This window comes from Salvelinus namaycush, chromosome 7 (assembly GCF_016432855.1).
Source record: "Salvelinus namaycush isolate Seneca chromosome 7, SaNama_1.0, whole genome shotgun sequence".
In the NCBI taxonomy this organism is placed as follows: Eukaryota; Metazoa; Chordata; class Actinopteri; order Salmoniformes; family Salmonidae; genus Salvelinus; species Salvelinus namaycush.
In genome coordinates this window covers 40,957,351-40,979,530 of record NC_052313.1, presented here as the reverse complement: position 1 = coordinate 40,979,530, position 22,180 = coordinate 40,957,351, and the positions used below count along the sequence as shown (strand labels likewise).

The 22,180-nt window shown below is 46.6% G+C and overlaps 1 protein-coding gene across 1 annotated transcript; it reads right to left on the bottom strand.

Moving 5' to 3' along the window:
• Nucleotides 1-1,238: 1,238 nt before the first annotated feature.
• Nucleotides 1,239-19,615, bottom strand: LOC120051242 (trafficking protein particle complex subunit 10-like). The gene is made up of 23 exons (XM_038997998.1): nucleotides 19,444-19,615; nucleotides 17,806-17,887; nucleotides 17,513-17,648; nucleotides 15,953-16,149; nucleotides 15,472-15,667; nucleotides 15,265-15,376; nucleotides 14,658-14,905; nucleotides 14,131-14,277; nucleotides 10,021-10,135; nucleotides 9,594-9,670; nucleotides 9,163-9,254; nucleotides 8,749-8,889; nucleotides 7,677-7,789; nucleotides 6,708-7,264; nucleotides 6,336-6,477; nucleotides 6,042-6,200; nucleotides 5,486-5,715; nucleotides 5,137-5,237; nucleotides 4,685-4,811; nucleotides 4,436-4,606; nucleotides 4,062-4,242; nucleotides 3,696-3,890; nucleotides 1,239-3,490 (listed from the first exon to the last, which is right to left on the bottom strand). The coding sequence occupies exons 1-23, from the start codon at nucleotides 19,502-19,504 to the stop codon at nucleotides 3,234-3,236; spliced, it is 3,837 nt and encodes a 1,278-aa protein (XP_038853926.1). The 5' UTR covers nucleotides 19,505-19,615; the 3' UTR covers nucleotides 1,239-3,233.
• Nucleotides 19,616-22,180: the final 2,565 nt, after the last annotated feature.

The following is a 22,180-nucleotide window of genomic DNA, read 5'->3' as shown; positions in this document are numbered from 1 at the left end:
CATAGCAGCACCCACCCGTAGGACGCGTTCCAGCAGGTATATCTCACTGGTCACCCCCAAAGCCAATTCTTTCTTTGGCCGCCTCTCCTTCCAGTCCTCTGCTGCCAATGACTGGAACGAACTGCAAAAATCTCTGAAGTTGGAGACTCTTACCTCCCTCACTAGCTTTAAGCACCAGCTGCCAGAGCAGCTCACAGATCACTGCACATAACTCATCTGTAAATAGCCCATCCAATCTACCTCATCCCCATACTGCATTTATTTATCTTGCTCCTTTGCACCCCAGTATCTCAACTTGCACATTCATCTTCTGCACATCCTACCATTCCAGTGTTTAATTGCTATATTGTAATTACTTTGCCACCACGGCCTATTTATTGCCTTACCTCTCTTATCCTACCTCACTTGCACATGCTGTATATAGATTTTTGTACTGTATTATTGACTGTATGTTTGTTTATTCCATGTGTGACTGTGCTGTTGTATGTGTCGAACTGCTTTGCTTTATCTTGGCCAGGTCACAGTTGCAAATGAGAATTTGTTCTCAACTAGCCTACCTGGTTAAATAAAGGTGATTTTTTTTACCGTGATTAGACGGTCACATGGAATTTGACTGCCTTCATGACCGCCAGGTGTGACGGTAATACAGTCACCGCAACAGCCCTAGGCACAGCACACAATGGCTAATATAGCACACTGTTTTACAGGTCTACTGTCGAACATATTGTAAAGCAGTTCAGTAAAAAATTATTTTATGGAACTGCTTTACATTTATATTACTTTATATAAAAAGTATTTTATGGAACTGCTTTACATAACTTGCCACAATAGCCCTGTATCTGAAGATTTCTTCTATATATAAGGCTACTGAAAATGTAAGACATACTTGTGTCCCAAACTTACATTGGATCCCTGTCAGATTCCCATCACCTAAGAGCCTCATGCGCACCTACAAGTTCCTCCATGGCTTGCCCCCTCTGACCTGCTCTATGCACACACCCCCTCCTGCGGTCTCTGTTCCTCAGACTTGGACTTCTCACCCTTCATATACAAAAGCTATGAGTGTGACAAAATTGCATGCGACTTTGTAGTAGTGAGGAAACACATTGAGGATCAAGTTAGTCGATACCATACAGGCTTATAGTAGCCAAATCAGACCTTGTAGGTGTTTAATTTGAGCCACCCCAAACACCGTCCAGTTTCTCTTCGCACAAATACTTCACTGAACACCAGAACAGTCACATTAAAACATAGGTATATTTAATTTCAACTGTATAATGCATACATATGATTAGTTTAAATAATTATTCTGAAAACAATAAGTGGTGCTGAATTTCAAATGAAATCATTTACATACATTTTTTTTTATTTGATTTCATTGACCAATGACTGTAGAAAAAAATAAAAATATCACCAGACAATTCCCAATGGCATTATTTATTTTTGTGAGTGTGATTGATTCCATCCCTTCCAGCTATTTGCCATTAAATAATATATAAAAAATAAGACAATAAATACAGCTGGACATAAAATAAGATGAGTACATAGACGAGCACTGATATCACTAGTCTTCATATATCAGTTTTCCTGATCAGTTAAACACCCTTGTACACACCGAGGACACATGGAAGTTGCAAAGACAGGCCCGTGTTGCTGTAGGATCGGGCAAGTACGTTTTGTATGTGGAGTCTGAGTGGGAGGGGTTCTATTTCATTAAAATGGCCAGATAGAGGGAACAAGCCTTCTGCCTTTCGTCCTGGCGGTGAACACTACTTTCTGTTTGTGGGATTATGCTAGATACAAGCCCAGAGGTCTAGGAATACAGGACAGGAGTATAGCTGAGGGGGTGTGCTAGGGCCTCAGGCCCAAAGCCCTCATTGGCCTCCAGTAGATACCAACCAACCACACCGACAGACACAGAGCAACAACCAGAACTTGACCGGCGACACAGTACAAAAATAGGTCAATAAGCGAATGAAAATCGCATTTATACAAGCGAATTTCCCCTCCTAAATTGTTGTTTCTGTTAAAAGAATTGTGCTATGATAAGTGCTCTCCCTGACACAGTTACCGTAGCAACAGCGAATGTCTGAGAAAAAAGGGGAAAAAAAGGTCAGACACCACATTTACTAAACATAGAATTTACCTGCTCAGCATTCAAGTAAACCACAAAGTCATACAGAACACATGATGGTAACACTTCAAACAGACGGTCACTTTCAGACAAAAAGTAACTGAAAACAACCCATTGTTCTCAGGTTTCACCGATACCTGAATAAGTGAATTTCAGTGAACCTTAAAACCTGAACAACCAAAAACAAGGCAAAAATAGGTCCTCTTCCAGAGCCAAAAGCATGTGTTCGTTAGTACTCGGATTAAGTGCGTCTCCCACCTGCTCTAAAACAAAAATAGTTTATTTTTCCTCTAACATATTCCTTCGAGACAATTTGTTTTTGGTGCAGCCTTTGCACACAGTCAGTCAGTACAGTGATTCCTCTGGAATAATATGTACATATTGAACAGTTTGTACAGTGGCCAGAGGGTGGCACTATGACTACAGCAAAGGATAGAGGATTCAGCAGGGTTTGGGGGGCAAGGGGCTAGAAGTGAGTGAGGAGGAAAAATGAAGAAGATATTGCTCACACACACACACACACACACGATGAACTGGCCCCGCTCTTTCCCTTCATCTATCACAACTTGCCATGTCATGCATAGACAGAGACACACACCAACCAATACAAACAACCACAAACCAAAGCACCCCTGTCCAAACACACGTTAGTTTGTCCATGTGTGCCTCATACAGAAGGTTGTGTTGGCGATCAGTGGAACCAGCAAGCCAGTCACAGGTGCGTGGGGGGGGGGGGGGTTCTATGCAGAACAGTTTTAAGCGGTTTACTGTGTCCACGGAGCATGAACCAATAAGAGAGCTAGTATTACAGGTACACCAAACCCTCTTCGCTGACAGTGGGGGGAGAGAGGGGTATTTTCATATGAGAATTCAGTGAATACTGAAAAAGATTGACAAGATAAAAATACAGCAGATGGAACTCAGGCCAGAACAGGAGCAGGGCCAGTGGTCGGCCAGCAATGAGTCCTGAGAGGAGAGCCAGTGTCAGTTCCCTGCCGCCATGCCACGTCCCGGTTCCAGAACCACAGCCAGGAACCAAACCACAGAGGTCCAGGTGTGGTGGGGGCACAGCGGGGGGCGGGGCAGCGGCCCACAGGGGTCATGTTACGTTAACCTCCATCACATGGTCGTCAGTAACAGGCAGCACCAGCACCTGCCGCCCCTGGCTCCAATAGAACACCTGTCCTGGACTGAAGGGCTCCAGGCGGGGCATGGGTAGACCCCTCTGCTGCTCCCGCTGCTGCTCCCCACTGCCCACCGAGTGGACGCTGCCCCGGCTACGGATGCTGGCCGTGTCGCCCTGGTCGTCCAGACCTTTGTCCAGCAGGGACATGGTGTCGTTCTCTAAGCAGCTGTCTGTGAGCGGCCAGAGAGAGAGGGAGACGAGTGCATGTGACCGAGTACAACACATGCTGTAATAACGCCTATAAGCAAATAATCTAAACAGCGTGTAAGAGGTCGACAAAGACGGCACAAAATATAAACTACCATTTTGTTAAGTAATGGGAGACATGCCTACGGACTCAGTTTAAGTACCGTTCTGCAGCTGTGGGTTACATACCTGTGTCCGGCTGAATGGCTGGGACGGCACTGTGGGGCAGGTACTTGAACACTTTGATGTTGGGGAAGGGCAGGTGCCCGGCGAACAGGGGCATGACCTCCATCTGAACCCTGTGTGTGGCGCTGGCAGCCACGGGCATGGACACCACCCCCGAGCTCTTGCCACACACCGCCCAGTTACTGCTGTTGTCCACTACTGCAGACAACACACACCGGGGTAGACAGGTAAATAACGGACATGGACACACACACACACACACACACACACACACACACACACACACACACACACACACACACACACACACACACACACACACACACACACACACACACACACACACACACACACACTCCCGTGTCCTACCTTCATACATGAGCTTGGTGGTCCTCAGGCCCTCTATTTCTGTAGACTCCTCCTCCTCCCCTTCAGTCTCGCTGGGCTCCGCCTGCCGTGTGATGGATACCTCGAGGCCACAGAGGGCGCCGGTGCGACAGTGCTGGTCGCCAGACGGCGGCAAGATCTCGGCCTTCAAGCTGTAAAGGGTCTGGGGAAGAGGGGTTAGCAGAGTCCACGGTTAGCAACATCGAGCGAAGTTCGACAACCAGAACGCCGTTTGTTTGTGATGAGAACAGGGCTGTGTTCATTCGTTTTGCAATGGAAAACAAAAAACTGATGTGTTTTTCTTCCATGTGATGCCTAATGATGGGGACCCAGAGGTGGGTCTGGAGTATACGCACAGAGACCCGGTCCAGCTGGAACTCGTAGCGGTAGGGTTTGAAGGATGTGTGTGCGTCCGAGGCGGAGACGGGCGCGAAGCTGGCGGAGAATGCACACTGCAGGCACAGCGGGAGGTGTTTGACCCAACGCATCTCCCACAGGCAGAACACGGACTGCTGACAGCACACCGTCTGAGGCAAAGAGGATCAGATGAGTGAGTGACAGATGAGTGAGTGACAGATGAAGTGTGTGCACGGTCAGTTACTCACCTGTTGTGTTTTAGCATTGAGTGAGAGCAGCTCCACCGGGATTGTGGGCTGGCGCTCTGTGAGGACCGGGTCCGCCAGGTGGAAGTTTGTGTCGGACACGTTCTGGAGACACACCTGTATGTACTTCCTGTGTGACCAGTCAGATCAATGTTTAGATTCTCAACGTCACCATAGATTCCTTACTAAATGACTGAGCAGACACGTCATTGAATAGACACCGAGGGCGCCGATTTTTTTGTTTGAGCATTTCAAATCCTGTAGACGAGAAGGTATATTACCCAACGCAAGTTTCAAATACTGCAATTGGAATTTGCATTGCGTGCATCACTCAGTAAATAAATAAAAAAAAGTTCAAATTTAATCATGCTGTATTTCTTTGCACACATCTGTGACTATGCGTGACAAAAATGTTTCCCCATACAGTAAAAGCAGGTGGAGTGTGTGTGTCCTACCTTTTCCCAGCAGAGAGTATTGAGTGCTTGGCTTTGAAAGGGACATAGAAGGTTAGGGATATGAGCGTGGAGTAGATGGACCAGGGACAGTCGATGGAGACCTATGGAGAGAGAAAGAGAACACACAGGGCTGTAAACATCTGTTAGGCATGGTCATGTTCATTAGGGCACAGCGTAACAAAACACTTTCAAACATTTTGAGGCGGAATACTCATTGGACAAATCCAGGTAGTCCCTCCGTTTCAGTCTGTTGTCTTCCGTTGGGTGCCTAATGAACATGACCCTAAAAGATGACAAAGGTGGTCCTGGGGTTAACTCTATAGGCTAGGAGGACAAACGGTCTTCTAACCTTCTGGTCGATGTTGATCATGCCACTGTCTGCGTGGCTGTGGCTCTTGGGCCGGTGGCGGACCTCGCCGTTGGTGAGATGCTCGATGTCGGGCTTGAAGGGCGTGGGGGGGATGTGGCACAGCACCTCCAGCTGGAACTCCAGGGTGTGGTAGGGAGGGGTGGGGGGAAGGGAAATGCTGGTCACCTTCTCCGATGACTGGACGGAAAGAGCACGCTCCCCCACGCGCTCTGCAAAGAGATGGAGAGAGGGTGCGAGAGAGAGAGAGAACAGAAAATAGTTAGCATCAGCATTAGTAGGGAAAGGCAGTCAGCATGGAAAGCTAAAGGTGTCTCCCCCTATGGACCGAGGGACTGATCTCCATGGTAACCCCCAGACCTGCCTGGGCTAATATTAGTGATTGGAAGCATTGGCTAGTTAAACAAAAGGTGTGGATTGCAGTCTCTCCTCGTCTATAGACTACTTTCAATGTAACGAGGAAAATTTGTTCATTTGGATGAACTATCCCTTTAACCTCTCTGACCCTTGACCCAGAGTGGATGGAAGAAAGGCTGACCTCCCGTGCTGGACAGGATGGTAGCAGAGCAGCAGCTGGAGTGGAGGATGGGCATGGAGTCTGTATTGCTAAGCTGCAGTGCGTCACCCTTCTTCACACTGTAGTGGCCTGTTGCTATGGTGAACTTCACCTTCTGGGGAATGCCTGCCAACAGGTTGTCTGGAGGGCAAACACAGATACACACGGTTACACAGTCACAAATGTAAAAAGACAAGGATGACCCAGTCCAACAGGCAGTGATTAGCATCCACTGTTTATGGCAAAAGAGGGGGACAGAGGGCCAGACAGACGGACCTGAGAGGGGCTCGATGGTGAGCTGAGGCTCCTGGGAGTAGACCTCGTACTGCACCACAGGGTAGATGTGAGACTGGACAAACTGGACTCTCCCCACGCTCCCGCACAGCTGACGTAACGTGTATGAGCCCGGCTCTCCAGTCTAGAGAAAAGGGTGAGAGTGGAGAGAGGGGGAAGAGAAAAAGAGAAACCGACAAGGAGGGATAAAGTAACACTTGACCTCTAATCGACAGCGTTCCCCATTCTGTTTTAATGGAGAGGAGGCAAGGAGATTACAGATTTCTTTAGACAAATTGAAAATGAGTCATGGGGTGGACTTGGCTTCGAGACATGACTATTGATGACATTATAGGAGGCTGAAAAAAAACGTACCGGGGCCGTGAACAAGATGCTGTTGTCGCCGGGCTGCAGCGTTATGTCGCGTGCCCTCAGCATCTGGGCCCCGTCGTCCACGGCAACCGCTGCCGGGAGGGCCCCGGCGGTGGGCGTGTCCAGGGAGGCTGAGCTGTCATGGCGCCGCAGCAGCAGGTGCATGTTCTTACACACCACCCCCGTGGAGTTGAGCGAGCTGTCCGACGGGCTGCGGTCCTGCATTTCGTAAAGCTCCAGTGCGGGGGGTAGCGGAGCGCCCAACCCGGCCCCAGCTAGGGGGCTTCCATGGGGGAACAGGACCACTCCGTCCCCCTGGCCTTGTGGTCCCTGGCCTGTCCTCCTCTGGGTGCTGCCCGCCCGGCCCCTCGCCCCGCCCTGCTCCAGGCTGAAGTGGAGAGTGGCAGCCAGCTGCTCCACCTGCACGGCCACAGGCATCAGGCAGCGCACGCGCAGCTCCAGCTGCAGGGCGGCACCCACGTGCACCACGGCGCCAGGCGGGCTGAACTGCATCTGGCGCAGCTGGGCGAATGCCGCCATGCTCAGAGCCACAGTCTGGTCTGGAGAGACGAGAGGAGGAAGAGGGGGATGAGAGAGGGAAGTGACAGAGGGCATGGCATTACATGGACACATTGTGAAGTCAGAGTTATGTTGGTCTAGCCTGGGTGCCAGTCTTTCTCCTTATGGAATTGTCAGGCTTGACAATGACAATGGAGCAATCAAAAGCACAAACAGATCTGGGGACCAGGCTAATGTTGATCAGTCTTGGGAGAAAAACTAGCCACTATTTACATGTTTGACCAGTTTAGTTGGCAAGTCTCTCAGAAGTTGAGACAACCAGACAAGGATCCTTGAATTTTTCATTGTGCAATTAGAAGCTTTCAACTTTCTTCCTGCATCAATGAGAACAAACAACTGGCTGTTCCTGCCATGTCTCGAGTGTACGTGGTGTGTGTGTGTGTGTGTGCTCACCTGAGGGTGCCGGGGGCTGGCTGGCAAAGGTAAGGATCTCCTGGCAGAAGTGCCTCCTCTCCTCCTCTGTCAGGTTGGCGTCGCCCGCCAGCAAAGCACTGGTCTGCAGGTAGCTGGCACAGTGAGTCAAGGAAAGTTGAACTAGAAGATAGCCAGGTGTCTGTATCTTGACTATTTCAATGCAATGGGAGAGTGAAAGGAGAGAGAGCCTTCAGAAAGGATTCCCTACCGAGCATGCGGATTGGATAGGGGTAAAATAGTAGCCAACCTTCCTTTGTGGTCATTATTCATCTAGCGACCCATGATGGAAATCTTTAGTGCACCCACTCATTTAACGGATGACCTCTCAAACAAGTGATAGCACAGAAGGCTGGGTTGTGTTCAGCAGACACAAAATGGGGGAAAGAAATAATACTCTGAAACGCTATGAACCAGGGAGGTACTATCTTTCCAATAGGAGTCCCACGTTTTTGTTTTCCATTGAAAAAACGTTGCTACGGTTGGCCCTATTGAACATGACCCTGGGTCATATAGAATGTACACCAATGAAGACATTGTCCGTGTTAAGAGCATCTAAACCGTGATGTATTATGGGTAAATTGTGGCTGACTGACCTACAAATAACATTGAGTAGTTATTTATGATGCAAGGTGATTCGTAGTCAGTCTCGATTAGCCTTTAAAATTGGTTGCAATGTCCAATACGCCCACTGAGACTGATTGACATTGGGTCATATACACTAGGCACAGAACAGAAAGAAAACAGAAGGAAACAGGCAGGGACTACCTGAACTTGTCCAATGGCAAACACTTGTTTTGTTTTGCAACAGTGTGCTATAATGAATACGACCCTGTAGTGAGGTGGTCAATGTGTAAACTCTTTGTCAAATCATGAGGTCAGTGATCTTCAAGTCATAAAGTCAGAGCTCTAGAAAGGAGGCCTGAAAGAGGCTCGAGTTTCCGAGTTGGAATTCCGAGTTGGATCACCATTCAAAGCGATTTTCCCCCAGTCGGAGCTTGTTACCCCCCTTGAGTTCCCAGTTTTTTTTAAACGTAGCATTTTAGAAGGATACTCTTCGGTCTGCTGCAAGAGCTTCTGACACTCGGCCATCTGCTTCCTGGTATGAGTCACCTGCAGGCTCCACCCCTCTGCCACGTAGGACCTCAGAGAGTCATCAAGGAAGCCCTCTGCTCTCTCCGGGACACCTTTCTTCCTACGCACACACAAACCACACACAGTTAACACCGTTTTTATTCGTTTAGCATCAATCAATTAGAGCAACCCTATAGTCTTTCATTCAGTAGACATTAGCACATTTAGCTGACCGGGGCTAATCATTTTTCCCAGCAACCTTCATCGTTTGAAAACTTACAATACGTATACTACATTTAATCGAAATGATTCCCTCACTGGAAACACAATTCAGAGATAGAGAGTGATAGGGCAGAGAGAACACAGAAAAAGATAGAAAGAGAGAAAGGCTTACATGTAAAACTCAGCTAGACTCTTTCCAATGAGCCGGGATGAGCGCATCCTGCCGATGGTTCTGTACATCTCCATAGCAGCATGAGACAGCTCCTGAAAAGAAGGAGGGAGGGAGAGAGGGTAAGAGAGCAGGATAGAGGGGGAGAGAGAGAGAGAGAGAGGGAGGGAGAGAAGGATCATCAGAGGACAAAGATGGCATTCACTAAATAAGAATGTTTAGCTCTGTGATGGCTTTCTGCCCCAGTGCCTAAAGAGAGCGGGCCTGGTTTGCAACGGGGCCCAATGAACTAGATACCAAAACTATAAACAGAGGCACTCTGTCTAGGAAGTGTCCCACGCACACACATAACATGATGAAGCATAATCAAGGCTCTTAACAAGGACCACTGTAACTGGCTACACCATTATCCACTTAATCATCATGGCACTTACCAGATAGTGTTTTTCAAACGCCTCCACAGACGATAAGGCCTCATTGAGTTTTTTGTAAGGGCTCTGCAGGCTGTTGACTGGAAGAGAGAACACAGGAGAGACACTTAGACTATCTCTAAAGACCATTTCAGCTTTTTCCTTAGCGCAAAGAACTTCCAAGTCCTCACAATGATGTGTTTGTGTTGACAGTAAAAGTAACCCACTTCAACCTCAAACAGAGTCATCTGCACAACAGAGGGCTAAGCGGTTTTGACATGGCACACAACACAGCACAACCATTATCAAATGACACCATCCAACATTATCCAATGCTCAGGTACTCCTACTTTATAACTAAGGGCCTATTGTGAACCAAATGGGTCTCTAGCACACCTGTGTTAGCCAGCTGAGCTAAAGCCTATGGCATTAGTGTGTGTGTATATAATACCCGTCTCTGGTCTCTCTTCCCCCAGGCCAGCCAGAAGGTCTACGGTGCGGTTTAGGTCCTCGGAGGTGGGGCCCTTCTCGGCCACCAGGCCACACAGGTAGCCCAGAGACTTTAGCTGGGAACGCAACAACACACGCGTCACAACATACATAAGGCCACAATGACAAGCTGGAAATGGAGTCTTACGACGATCACCAGAAAGTGTGTTATCAGAGTTTCTTGACCACGTAAAACTCCTTGGGCCAGTTCCGCAGACACAGATTAAGCCTAGTCTTGGACTAAGAAGCACTTTTAATGATGATCCTCCATTGAGCATACTTCCAGAAAACAAGCCCCTTGTGACTTTAGAACAGTGTAGGTCCTCAGGGCAGGGGCTAACACAGTGTACCTGCAGTGGTGTGTGTTAGAATCAGAGGTGCAGTACGTACAGTGCATTCGGAAAGTATTCAGACCCCTTGACTTTTTCAACATTTTGTTACGTGACAGCCTTATTCTAAAATGTATTAAATCATTTTTTACCCAATAAATCTACACACAATAACCCATAACGACAAAGCAAAAACAGCTTTTAGAAATGATTGCAAATTCATTCAAAATAAACAAACTGAAACACCTAACTTACCTACAGTTGAAGTCAGAAGTTTACATACACCTTAGCCAAATACATTTAAACTCAGTTTTCACAATTCCTGACATTTAATACTAGGAAGAATTCCTTGTCTTAGGTCAGTTAGTATCACCACTTTATTTTAAGAATGTGAAATGTCAGAATAATAGTGGAGAAAACTATTTATTTCAGCTTTTATTTCTTTCATCAAGTTTACATACACTCAACTAGTATTTGGTAGCATTGCCTTTAAATTGGGTCAAACATTTCCGGGTAGCCCTCCACAAGCTTCTCACAATAAGTTGGGTGAATTTTGGCCCATTCCTCCTGACAGAGCTGGTGTAACTGAGTCAGGTTTGTAGGCCTCCTTGCTCGCACACGCTTTTTCAGTTCTGCTCACAAATATTCTATAGGATTGAGGTCAGGGCTTTGTGATGGCCACTCCAATACCTTGACTTTCTTGTCCTTAAGTCATTTTGGAAATATGCTTGGGGTCATTGTCCATTTGGAAGACCCATTTGCGACCAAGCTTTAACTTCCTGACTGATGCCTTGAGATGCTGCTTCAATATTTCCACATAATTTCCATCCTCATGATGCCATCTATTTTGTGAAGTGCACCAGTCCCTCTTGCAGCAAAGTACCATCACAACATGATGCTGCCACCCCCCTGCATCATGGTTGGGAAGGTGTTCTTCGGCTTGCAAGCGTCCCTCTTTCCTTCAGACATAATGATGGTCATTATCGCCAAACAGTTCTATTTTTGTTTCATCAGACCAGAGGACATTTCTCCAAAAAGTACGATCTTTGTCCCCATGTGCAGTTGCAAACCATAGTCTGGCTTTTTTATGGCGGTTTTGGAGCAGTGGCTTCTTCCTTGCTGAGCGGCCTTTCAGGTTATGTCGATATAGGACTCGTTTTACTGTGGATATAGATACTTTTGTACCCATTTCCTCCAGCATCTTCACAAGGTCCTTTGCTGTTGTTCTGGGATTGATTTGCACTTTTCGCACCAAAGTACGTTCATCTCTAGGAGACAGAACGCGTCTCCTTCCTGAGTGGTATGACGGCTGCTTGGTCCCATGGTGTTCATACTTGCGTACTATTGTTTGTACAGATGAACGTGGTACCTTCAGGCGTTTGGAAATTGCTCATAAGGATGAACCAGACTTGTGGAGGTCTACAATTTGTTTTCTGAGGTCTTGGATGATTTCTTTTGATTTTCCCATGATGTCAAGCAGAGAGGCACTGGGTTTGAATGTAGGCCTTGAAATACATCCACAGGTACACCTCCAATTGACTCAAATTATGTCAATTAGCCTATCAGAAGCTTCTAAAGCCATGACAATTTTCTGGAATTTTCCAAGCTGTTTAAAGGCACGGTCAACTTAGTGTATGTAAACTTCTGACCCACTGGAATTGTGATACAGTGAATTATAAGTGAAATAATCTGTCTGTAAACAATTGTTGGACAAATTACTTGTGTCATGCACAAAGTAGATGTCCTAACCGACTTCCCAAAACCATAGTTTGTTAACAAGATATTTGTGGAGTGGTTGAAAAACAAGTTAACGACTCCAACCTAAGTGTATGTAAACTTCCGACTTCAACTGTATGTATTCAGACCCTTTGCTATGAGACTCGAAATATATTTATTTTAACCTTTATTTAACTAGGCAAGTCAGTTAAGAACAAATTCTTATTTACAATGACGGCCTACCCTTGCCAAACCCTAACGACGCTGGGCCAATTGTGCACCGCCCTATGGGACTCCCAATCACGGCCGGTTGTGATACAGTCTGGAATCGAACCAGGTTCTATAGTGACGCCTCTAGCACTGAGATGCAGTGCCTTAGAACGCTGCGCCACTCAGGAGCCCAGGTGCATCCTGTTTCCATTGATCATCCTAGGAGATGTTTCTACAACTTGATTGGAGTCCATCTGTGGTAAATTCAATTGATTGGACATGATTTGGAAAGGCACACACCTATCTATATAAGGTCCCACAGCTGACAGTGCATGTCAGAGCAAAGAGGTTGAAGGAATTGTCCGTAGAGCTCCGAGACAGGAGTGTGTCAAGGCATAGATCTGGGGAAGGTTACCAAAAAAAGCACACTGTGGTCTCCATCATTCTTAAATGGAAGAAGTTTGGAACCACCAAGACTCTTCATAGAGCTGGCCGCCAAGCCAAACTGAGAAATCGGGGGAGAAGGGCCTTGGTCAGGGAGGTGACCAAGAACCCAATGGTCACTGACAGAGCTCCAGAGTTCTTCTGTGGAGATGGGAGAATCTTCCAGAAGGACAACCATCTCTGCAGGACTCCACCAATCAGGTCTTTCTGGTAGAATGGTCAGACAGAAGCTACTCCTCAGTAAAAGGCACATGACAGCCCGCTTGGAGTTTGACAAAAGGCACCTAAAGACTCAAGACAATGAGAAACAAGATTCTCTGGTCTGATGAAACCAAGATGGAACTCTTTGGCCTGAATGCCAAGGGTCACGCCTGGAGGAAACCTGGCATCATCCCTACGGTGAAGCATGGAGGTGGCAGCATCATGCTGTGGGGATGTTTTTCAGCAGCAGGGCTTGGGAGACTAGTCAGGATAGAGGGAAAGATGAACGGAGCAAAGTACAGAGAGATCCTCGATGAAAACCTGCTCCAGAGCGATCAGGACCTCAGACAAGAGCGAAGGTTCACCTTCCAACAGGAAAACAACCCTAAGCACACAGCCAAGACAACGCATGAGTGGCTTCGGGACCAGTCTCTGAATGTCCGGAGTAGCCCAGCCAGAGCCCGGACTTAAACCCGAACTAACATCTCCGGTAAAGACCTGAAAATAGCTGTGCAGCAACGCTCCCCTCCAACCTGACAGAGCTTGAGAGGATCTGCAGAGAAGAATAGGAGAAACTTCCCAAATAGAGGTGTGCCAATTTTGTAGCGTCATACCCAAGAAGACTATGCTGTAATCGCTGCCAAAGGTGTTCAACAAAGTACTGAGTAAAGGATCTGAATACTTACAATACCAGTCAAAAGTTTGGACACACCTAATCATTCAAGGGTTTTTCTTTATTTTTTACATTGTAAATTTATAGTCAAGAACTCAAAACAGCTTTGCACACTCTTGGCATTCTCTCAACCAGCTTTACCTGGAATGCTTTTCCAACAGTCTTGAAATTTCCGACATATGCTGAGCACCTGTTGGCTGCTTTTCCTTCACTCTGCAGTCCAACTCATCCCAAACCATCTCAATTGGGTTGAGGTCGGGGGATTGTGGAGGCCAGGTCATCTGATGCAGCACTCCATCACTCTCCTTCTTGGTCAAATAGCCCTTACACAGGATGGTGTGAAAATTTCTAAAAACCTGTTTTTGCTTTGTCATTATGTAGATTGATGAGCATTTTTTATTTAATCAATTTTAAAATAAGGCTGTGCCGTAACAAAATGTGGAAAAAGTCAAGGGGTCTGAATACTTTCCCGAATGCACTTTATATGTAGGTAGGGTACCTTCTCTGTGGCGTAGGTCCACAGGCCGACAGTGTGGGAGCAGTTGGCCTCTAGCTGGGCGCGGTCGCAGCAGCCCTCGATCCTGTGCAACACTTCCAGACAGCTGAGGAACACCCAGCAGTCCAACGCCCCCTGGACCACAGACACCTACACACACAGGATGAGGCTCTCTAGATTTACATTTTATATACTTTTTTGAATCCACAAACCTTCTCCATCTGCGTCCCACACACACAGATACACAGCTCATGCACAAACTAAAGCCAATATATAACACCAAAATTGATGTTTCCAACCAAACTCTTTTTGGCAGGAGGCAACAGAGTTATACAATGGTAGGGGAAACACTGGAGTGTGCATGGCCAGAATCAGAGTGTTTGAGGGGATCGGTTTGAGCAAGATGAGGTGCACTGCAGAATAGTTCATCTTCATCACATAATGAGTAGTAATTTGGGACCGAAGGTGAGTCGTATGTCAGCAGTTTGGCCCAGTCTGACTGCAATACAGTACTCAAAAACGCACTATACCTCGAGCAGGCGCAGCTCCTGGACACAATTGTGCAGCAGCTCCAGGGCTCGCTGGGTGACCTCCCAGGGCCTCTGGAGAAAGATGAGCAAGGTGCACTGGCGGGAGAACAGGTAGCTGCGCAGGTCCAGCAGGCTGGCCTCGGAGCGCTGGATCAGCTCGCGCTTCTCCATGTCGATGGGCCGCCGCAGGAGCAGCCCGCTCCAGCGCTTCACCGGGGCACAGAACGAGCCCAGCCAGTTGGCCCCGTCTGAAAGACACAACATAGAAAGAGACACAACAGACATGGCCACAAGAATAAGATGTTGCCCTGAGAAGTACAGTAAACATACACACAAATAGGCCTATAGTAAAGGTAGGGAGGGCTCTACGCTGACCTCTTTACAAGGAGCACGTGTGCACCTAAGTTGAAAAATGTAGGCGTACACGAAAAACATTTTGAAGCACAATTAAATATTTCGGGGGGTAATAAAGCTGGAATCCTTCATTTTTCTTAGCACACTGGTGCTGCTAAATAACAATTCCAGGTCACACAGCTAAATATTTAGGCGCATATGCAAGTAAAATGGTCGCACTGTAGAGCCATGTTAGGGGTAGTAAACACTCTACCTCCAGCCCCAAAGTTGAGGACATACTGAGTGAAGAGAGCGTCCAGCTCGTCATACTGGACCAGAGCATCCTCAAACTGCTGCAGCATCTCAAACACAAAGGCCAACTCCTCCTGCACAACACACACACCCCCATTGGTTAAATAGCTTACAACTGCTTCCCCTGTAGTAGAGCATGGATGATTGACAGGTGGTGGGAGTGACCCACCTGCACCATGAAGTAGTCGCAAAAGCTCCAGCCGGGCTCGGTGCGTTTCTCGCGGAGCGTGCGCATGTCATCCTCGAAGCGGCCCAGGTTCTTGGTGAAGGACATGAGCAGCAAGGTGCGCAGCTTGGTCAGGAAGGAGCTCCACGAATCCTGGGACCGAGACGACTCCTTCAGAGGGTCAGACAGAACCACACACCTGAACCATGTGGAGGGGAGAGAGAGTGGGGGGAGGTGGTGTTAGAGAGAAAAGTCCTCCTGGAGAGCCACACTCCTGCAGGCTTTTGCTCCATCCCTCATCTAGCACATCTGATTATACTAAATGAGTTGCTCAGGTCCTTGATAAAATGAATCTGGTGTGTTACACAACAGAAATGGATCAGAAGGCAGCATGCCCAGTAGATCTCCAGGAGGAGGGTCCCTTGGTAGACAAAATAGCTCAGATTCTGTTCTAACAAGAGATCAGAGCGGTGATGTTTCCGACCTGTCGCTCTGCTTGTTGCAGAAGTCGTTGCGGATCTTGTCTACGATGGAGGTGCGCGGCAGGATGTTGGTCTTGTTCTTCTTCTTGGCTTCGCTCTCCACCACCACGATGAGCCAGTCCACCGAGCCGTGCAGCCGCAGAGTGCTCTGCCACCGCAGCATGTCATCCTTCACCGACGCCTTGTACATCTCTGTGTCCTGAGACACACACACACACACACACACACACACACACACACACACACACACACACACACACACACACACACACACACACACAGAGTACACAAAACATTAATAAACACCTGCTCTTTCTATGACAGACTGACCAGGTGAAAGCTATGAATCCCTATTGATGTCACTTGTTAAATCCACTTCAATCAGTGCAGATGAAGGGGAGGAGACAGGTTAAAGAAGGATTTTTAAGCCTTGAGACAATTGAGACATGGATTGTGTGCCATTCAGAGGGTGAATGGGCAAGACAAAAGATTTAAGTGCCTTTGAACAGGGTATGGTAGTAGGTGCCAGGCGCACCGGTTTGTGTCAAGAACTGCAACACTGCTGGCTCAACAATATCGTGTGTGTATCAAGAATGGTCCACCACCCAAAGGATATCCAGCCAACTTGACACAACTGTGGGAAGCATTAGAGTCAACATGGGCCAGCATCCCTGTGGAACGCTTTCGACACCTTGTAGATTCCATGCTACGGATGCAAACTGACCCTCATTAAGCGGTCAACAAACAGTAAAACATTTTCCAAACAGTAAAATGACGTGCCCCCCAAAAAATGCTATCAGATCTGTATATAATGACGAGATGCTTATGTTCCCGCCCTAACAATGTGAGTCACCCCAAGGCGGGAAGGCAGGCGACAAGCTTAGGCCCGAAATAAGCCCATAGAAACGAATTGGACTTGTTTTGGACAGATTTAGGCTAGAGTGAAACCTCTCGCTTCGCCTCTTCCTCTATGATACGATGCATGCATAACAAGGACCGGCCATTTTTCATTAAGAGCTTAACGGAAACATGCAACAATAGCACGCCTATCATCTTAAGGTCAAAAGGCTATAGCCTATTATTGAACATGCAACTCCTGTAATGGAACAGCCAATAAAACGTCATTTTCAAACATTTGCCAAAATGCAATTAGTGGAAAACACAGTTCAAAACAGCGCAACTAATGTTCCATATGTGACAGAGATGAAAAGGCTACTTTGAAGCAAGGTAAGACATGCCTCATTATTTGAAGTAAAGTAAAATGTTCAGGTTTCAAACAATTATACTGCCTCAAGCTCACATTGCAAAGTGGTGGGTGACGGGCTGATAGTCAATAGTAGACAGGCTATAGCCCATGCATCCGAATGGCGAATGGGAGGCGCCCTTTACATGTTGAGATTTAGAAATAAAAATAGCATTAATACACCCATATGAGACAAACACACAAACAGCTATTGGAGCTCTTGTGAATCATAATACGGTGTTGAATGTTATGATACCAACAACGCCGGTCTGTCCAATATGCTCTTACTAAATCAAATAGTGACTAGCTGACTACTCACACAACAGTCTGTCCAGTATATGTGCAGGAAGGGAAAGGTGAGCAGGGCTCTGTTTCCATCCTTAGGAAGTAGCTCCTCTTTGAACTGAACAAAGTTGGCCTCGAGGTGAATCATCTTTGGTGCGCGTCCGTAGGACCTTCAGATGAGGAGACATTGGCATTGAAAACAAAGGAACTTAAAACAGTCAGCCACACACTCAAACACGTACACACACAACTTTGCACTAACCACACAGTTGCGCATGCCTGCACACACACATCTGATAGCGAAGTGCAAACATCCCAATAGCTCACCTCCTCCACTCCATGGGCTCCTTGGGTAACTGCTGTGCCAGAGAGGTGTAGAGGGAAGTGAACAGGCTCTGGTCGCCAGCACCTGTGTGTCGGGGTTGAGAGACAGAGTAGTGAAGAAGAGAGAAAGGGAGAGCAGACAGGTACTCTGTGCTTCCAACCAGCATCTTATTCCATTTTCAGGGATCAACGAGATCTGTGAGTCATTTGTTTCGTTACATTTTATTAGCTAGCCATCTAGTTAGGTCTCACTGCACACCTTAGGCTACATCACCCAGAGCAACAGTCTGAGTTTGCAACATAACAGCACTATTTGTGTTTTGAGATCATAGCGAACTACACTAGCTAGCTAGAAAATATGTTCTTGAAAGTACGTCCTGTCAGGGTCTTTTCTAGGTTGCCTCTTCAACCTCAGGAGGCTGAAGAAATTTGGCTTGTCCCCGAAAACACTCACAAAATTTTACAGATGCACAATCGAGAGCATCCTGTCGGGCTGTATCGCCGCCTGGTACGGCAACTGCTCCACCCACAACCGTAGGGCTCTCCAGACGGTAGTGAGGTCTGCACAACACATCACCGGGGGCAAACTACCTGCCCTCCAGGACACCTACACCACCCGATGTCACAGGAAGGTCAAAAAGATCATCAAGGACAACAACCACCCGAGCCACTGCCTGTTCGCCACGCTATCATCCAGAAGGCGAGGTCAGTACAGGTGCATCAAAGCTGGGACCGAGAGACTGAAAAACAGCTTCTATCTCAAGGCCATCAGACTGTTAAACAGCCATTACTAACATCAAGTGGCTGCTGCCAACATACTGACTCAAATCTCTAGCCACTTTAATAATTAAAAATTGGATGTAATAAATATATCACTAGTCACTTTAAACAATTCCACTTTATATAATGTTTACATACCCTACATTACTCATCTCATATGTATATACTGTACTCCATACCATCTACTGCATCTTGTCTATGCCATTCGGCCATCGCTCATCCATATATTTATATGTACATATTCTTATTCATTCCTTTACACTGTGTGTAAAAGGTAGTTGTTGTGAAAATGTTAGATTACTTGTTAGATATTACTGCATGGTCAGGACTAGAAGCACAAGCATTCCGCTACACTCGCATTAACATCTGCTAACCATGTGTATGTGACCAATACAATTTGAACTTGTCATTGATACATTGACAGACCTCTACTTGTAGCTCTTCTTATACAGGCCTCGTTTGATTAGTAGCTTGTTAACTAGCTAGCTAAAAAAAGCACGAGCCGACTTTGTAAAATAAGACAGTGAGGGGATGCCGAAATGCTGCATAAGGAATAGGCTATTTTGTTGGCTAGTTAGCTACTAACTGTAACCAAGCTAGCAAGCTATGCCCTTTTCAAAATTGTCAATGTAGGACTTCTGAAACAATCTTTATAAAACTGTATACGGTAGCTGGCTAGCCTGCCGGTTAGACAAAATAGATTATCTGCAGCGGCCACTGCATTGGTTGAGGTGTCACTCAGATTCACACCGCACAGCAACCACTGAGGTATACTGTAGCTAGCTACAGTAGCTAGCTAGCCAAGCAAGCTAACATTGCTAGCTAGCTAACGTTAACGAGACAACTCAAAGGTTAACTAACATGTCACAATCGGCTTGTTTTCCATTGTGTAGATTATTGGCGTTTCTTCATGGGTCTCCATGGATTCCGAGAGTCAACATTAGTCCTCCATTTGAAAGTGAACAATATCACTAGTGTTGTTATCAGAGCTGTACATTTCTGTTTGTATCGTATTTGGGCCTTTTTCCTTTTAATTTCCTGTATGTCCCTGACAATATGACGACATCCGGCACAAAGTCAACGAGAATAATGCCGCGTTCATGACTTCATGATTTGACCTCGTTTTTCTTCCCGAGTTCCCAGTTGTCTTAAAAGCACCATAACTATTATGTGTGCGTGCGTGCGTGTGGCAAATGTGTGCCTGTGTGTGTGTGTGTGTTGGAGTGTCAATATAAGTATGTGTGCATAGTCAGAACGAGTTTGTGCAAAAGGGGTAAATGCAGATATTCTGAGTAGCTATTTGTTTAACTATACTGAACAAAAATATAACACAACATGCAACAATTTCTACGATTTTACTGAGTTACAGTTCATATAAGGAAATCAGTCAATTGAAACAAATTCATTATGCCTTAATCTATGGATTTTACATGACTGGGAATACAGAAATGCATATGTTGGTCACAAATACCTAAAAAAAAAATGGGCCTCACTATGGGCATTCAAATAGCCATCGATAAAATGCAATTGTGTTCGTTGTTCGTGGCTTATGCCTGCCCATACCATAACCCCACCGCCACCATAGGGTACTCTGTTCACAATGTTGACATCAGCAAACCACTCGTCCACACAACGCCATACACATAGTTTGCAGTTGAACGTACTGCCAAATTCTGTAAAACGACAATGTTAAAAAAATATAAAAAATTACATTTATTTCACTAGGCAAGTCAGTTAAAAACAAATTCTTATTTACAATGACGGCCTACACCGGCCAAACCTGGACGACGCTGGGCCAATTGCGCGCTGCACTATGAGACTCCCAATCACGGCCGGTTGTGATACAGCCTGGATATGTAGGTGGCCTATCATAGAGAAATGAACATTAAATTATCTGGCAACAGCTCTGGTGGACATTCCAGCAGTCAGCATGACAATTGCATGCTCCCTCAAAACTTGAGACATCTGTGGCATTGTGTTGTATGACAAAACTGCAAAAAACTGCACTAAGAGGGATGTAAACACTTTTGTGCGTATGGAACATTTCTGGGATCTTTTATTTCAGCTCATGAAACATGGGACCAACACTTTGTATGTTGCGTTTCTATTTTTGGTCAGTGTATTTAGCAATGTTGTTACTTGGGGATAGAAGCTTGGGTAGAAGCTGTCCAGTATTTACACGTGTTTTGTAGAAGGTAGGATTGGGGGGCAAGTGTTTAAACTGTGCAGTATTTAGCAATGATAATAAGAGTCTTGTAGCCGCCATTGTGCGCGTGTGTGTGTGTGTGCGCGTGTGTGTGTGTGTGTGTGTGTGTGTGTGTGTGTGTGTGTGTGTGTGTGTGTGTGTGTGTGTGTGTGTGTGTGTGTGTGTGTGTGTGTGTGTGTGTGTGTGTGTGTGTGTGTGTGTGTGTGTGTGTGTGTGTGTGTGTGTGTGTGTGTGTGTAAGGTGCGGAGAGTCAGTGCAGGTGGTCAGTCCAGTTCAAGTGTTAAGCAGTTTGATGGTTTGTAGATAGAAACTTTCGCTAAGCCTTTTGGTATCAGACCTCATGTTCCAATACCGTCTGCCCGATGGTAAGGGAGTGAACATCTTGTGTGTGGGATCCTTGATGATACTGCTGGACTTCCTCAATATACAGAATATACAGTATGTCCTGGATGACTGGCAGCACAGCCTCAGTGATGTACTGGGCCATCTTGATCTTGACATGTTCCCTCTGCTTCCTGAAGTCAACAATCAACTCCTTTATTTTGCTGATGTTGAGGGAAAGGTTGTTGTCCTGGCACCACAATGCCTGTTCACTTATCTCCTCCCTATAGGCTGATTCATCATTGTTGGTTATCAGGGCTATAACCGTTGTGTGGTCAGAAAACTTGATGATGGAGTTGGTGTCGTGTAAAGCCATGCAGTCATGGGTGAACAGGGAGTACAGCAGAGGGCGGAGGACACACCCCTGCACCTGTGTTAAGAGTCAGTGTGGAGTAGGTGTTGTTGCCAATCCTCACAGCCTGTGGTTTGCTCGTCAGGAATTCCAGGATCCAGTTGCAGTGGGTGGTGTCCAGACCCACGGTGTCTGAGTTTGGTGTTGAGCTTGGAGGGAACAATAGTGTTCAATGCTGAACTGTAATCAATGAACAGTCAAATTGGAGTGGGTCCAGTGTGCCTGGTATGCTAGCCTTGATGTGAGCCATGATCAGTATCTCGAAGCACTTCATGATGACCAAGATGAGTGTGACGGGGTGATAGTCATTTGGGCATGTCACCTTGTTTTTGATGGGCACTGGGATGATTGTGGTCTCCTTGAAGAAGGTGGGGACTACGGCTTGGGACAGGGACAGTTTGAAGATGTCAGAGAAGACACCAGCCAGCTGGTCAGCACACACTCTGAGGATGCAGCCAGGGATGCCATCTGGGTTTGGGCTGACGGCTTTGTGAGTATTCACTCTTTTGAGAGTTTTTCCTCACGTCAGCCTCAGCGTGTGAAAGGACCTGGTCATCCGGAGCAACGAGAGTCTTCCAGATTGGCTCGGTATTGTTTGCCTTGAAGCGAGCAAAGAATGTGTTAATATAACTGCAGTGTCCAATTTACACTAGCTATTA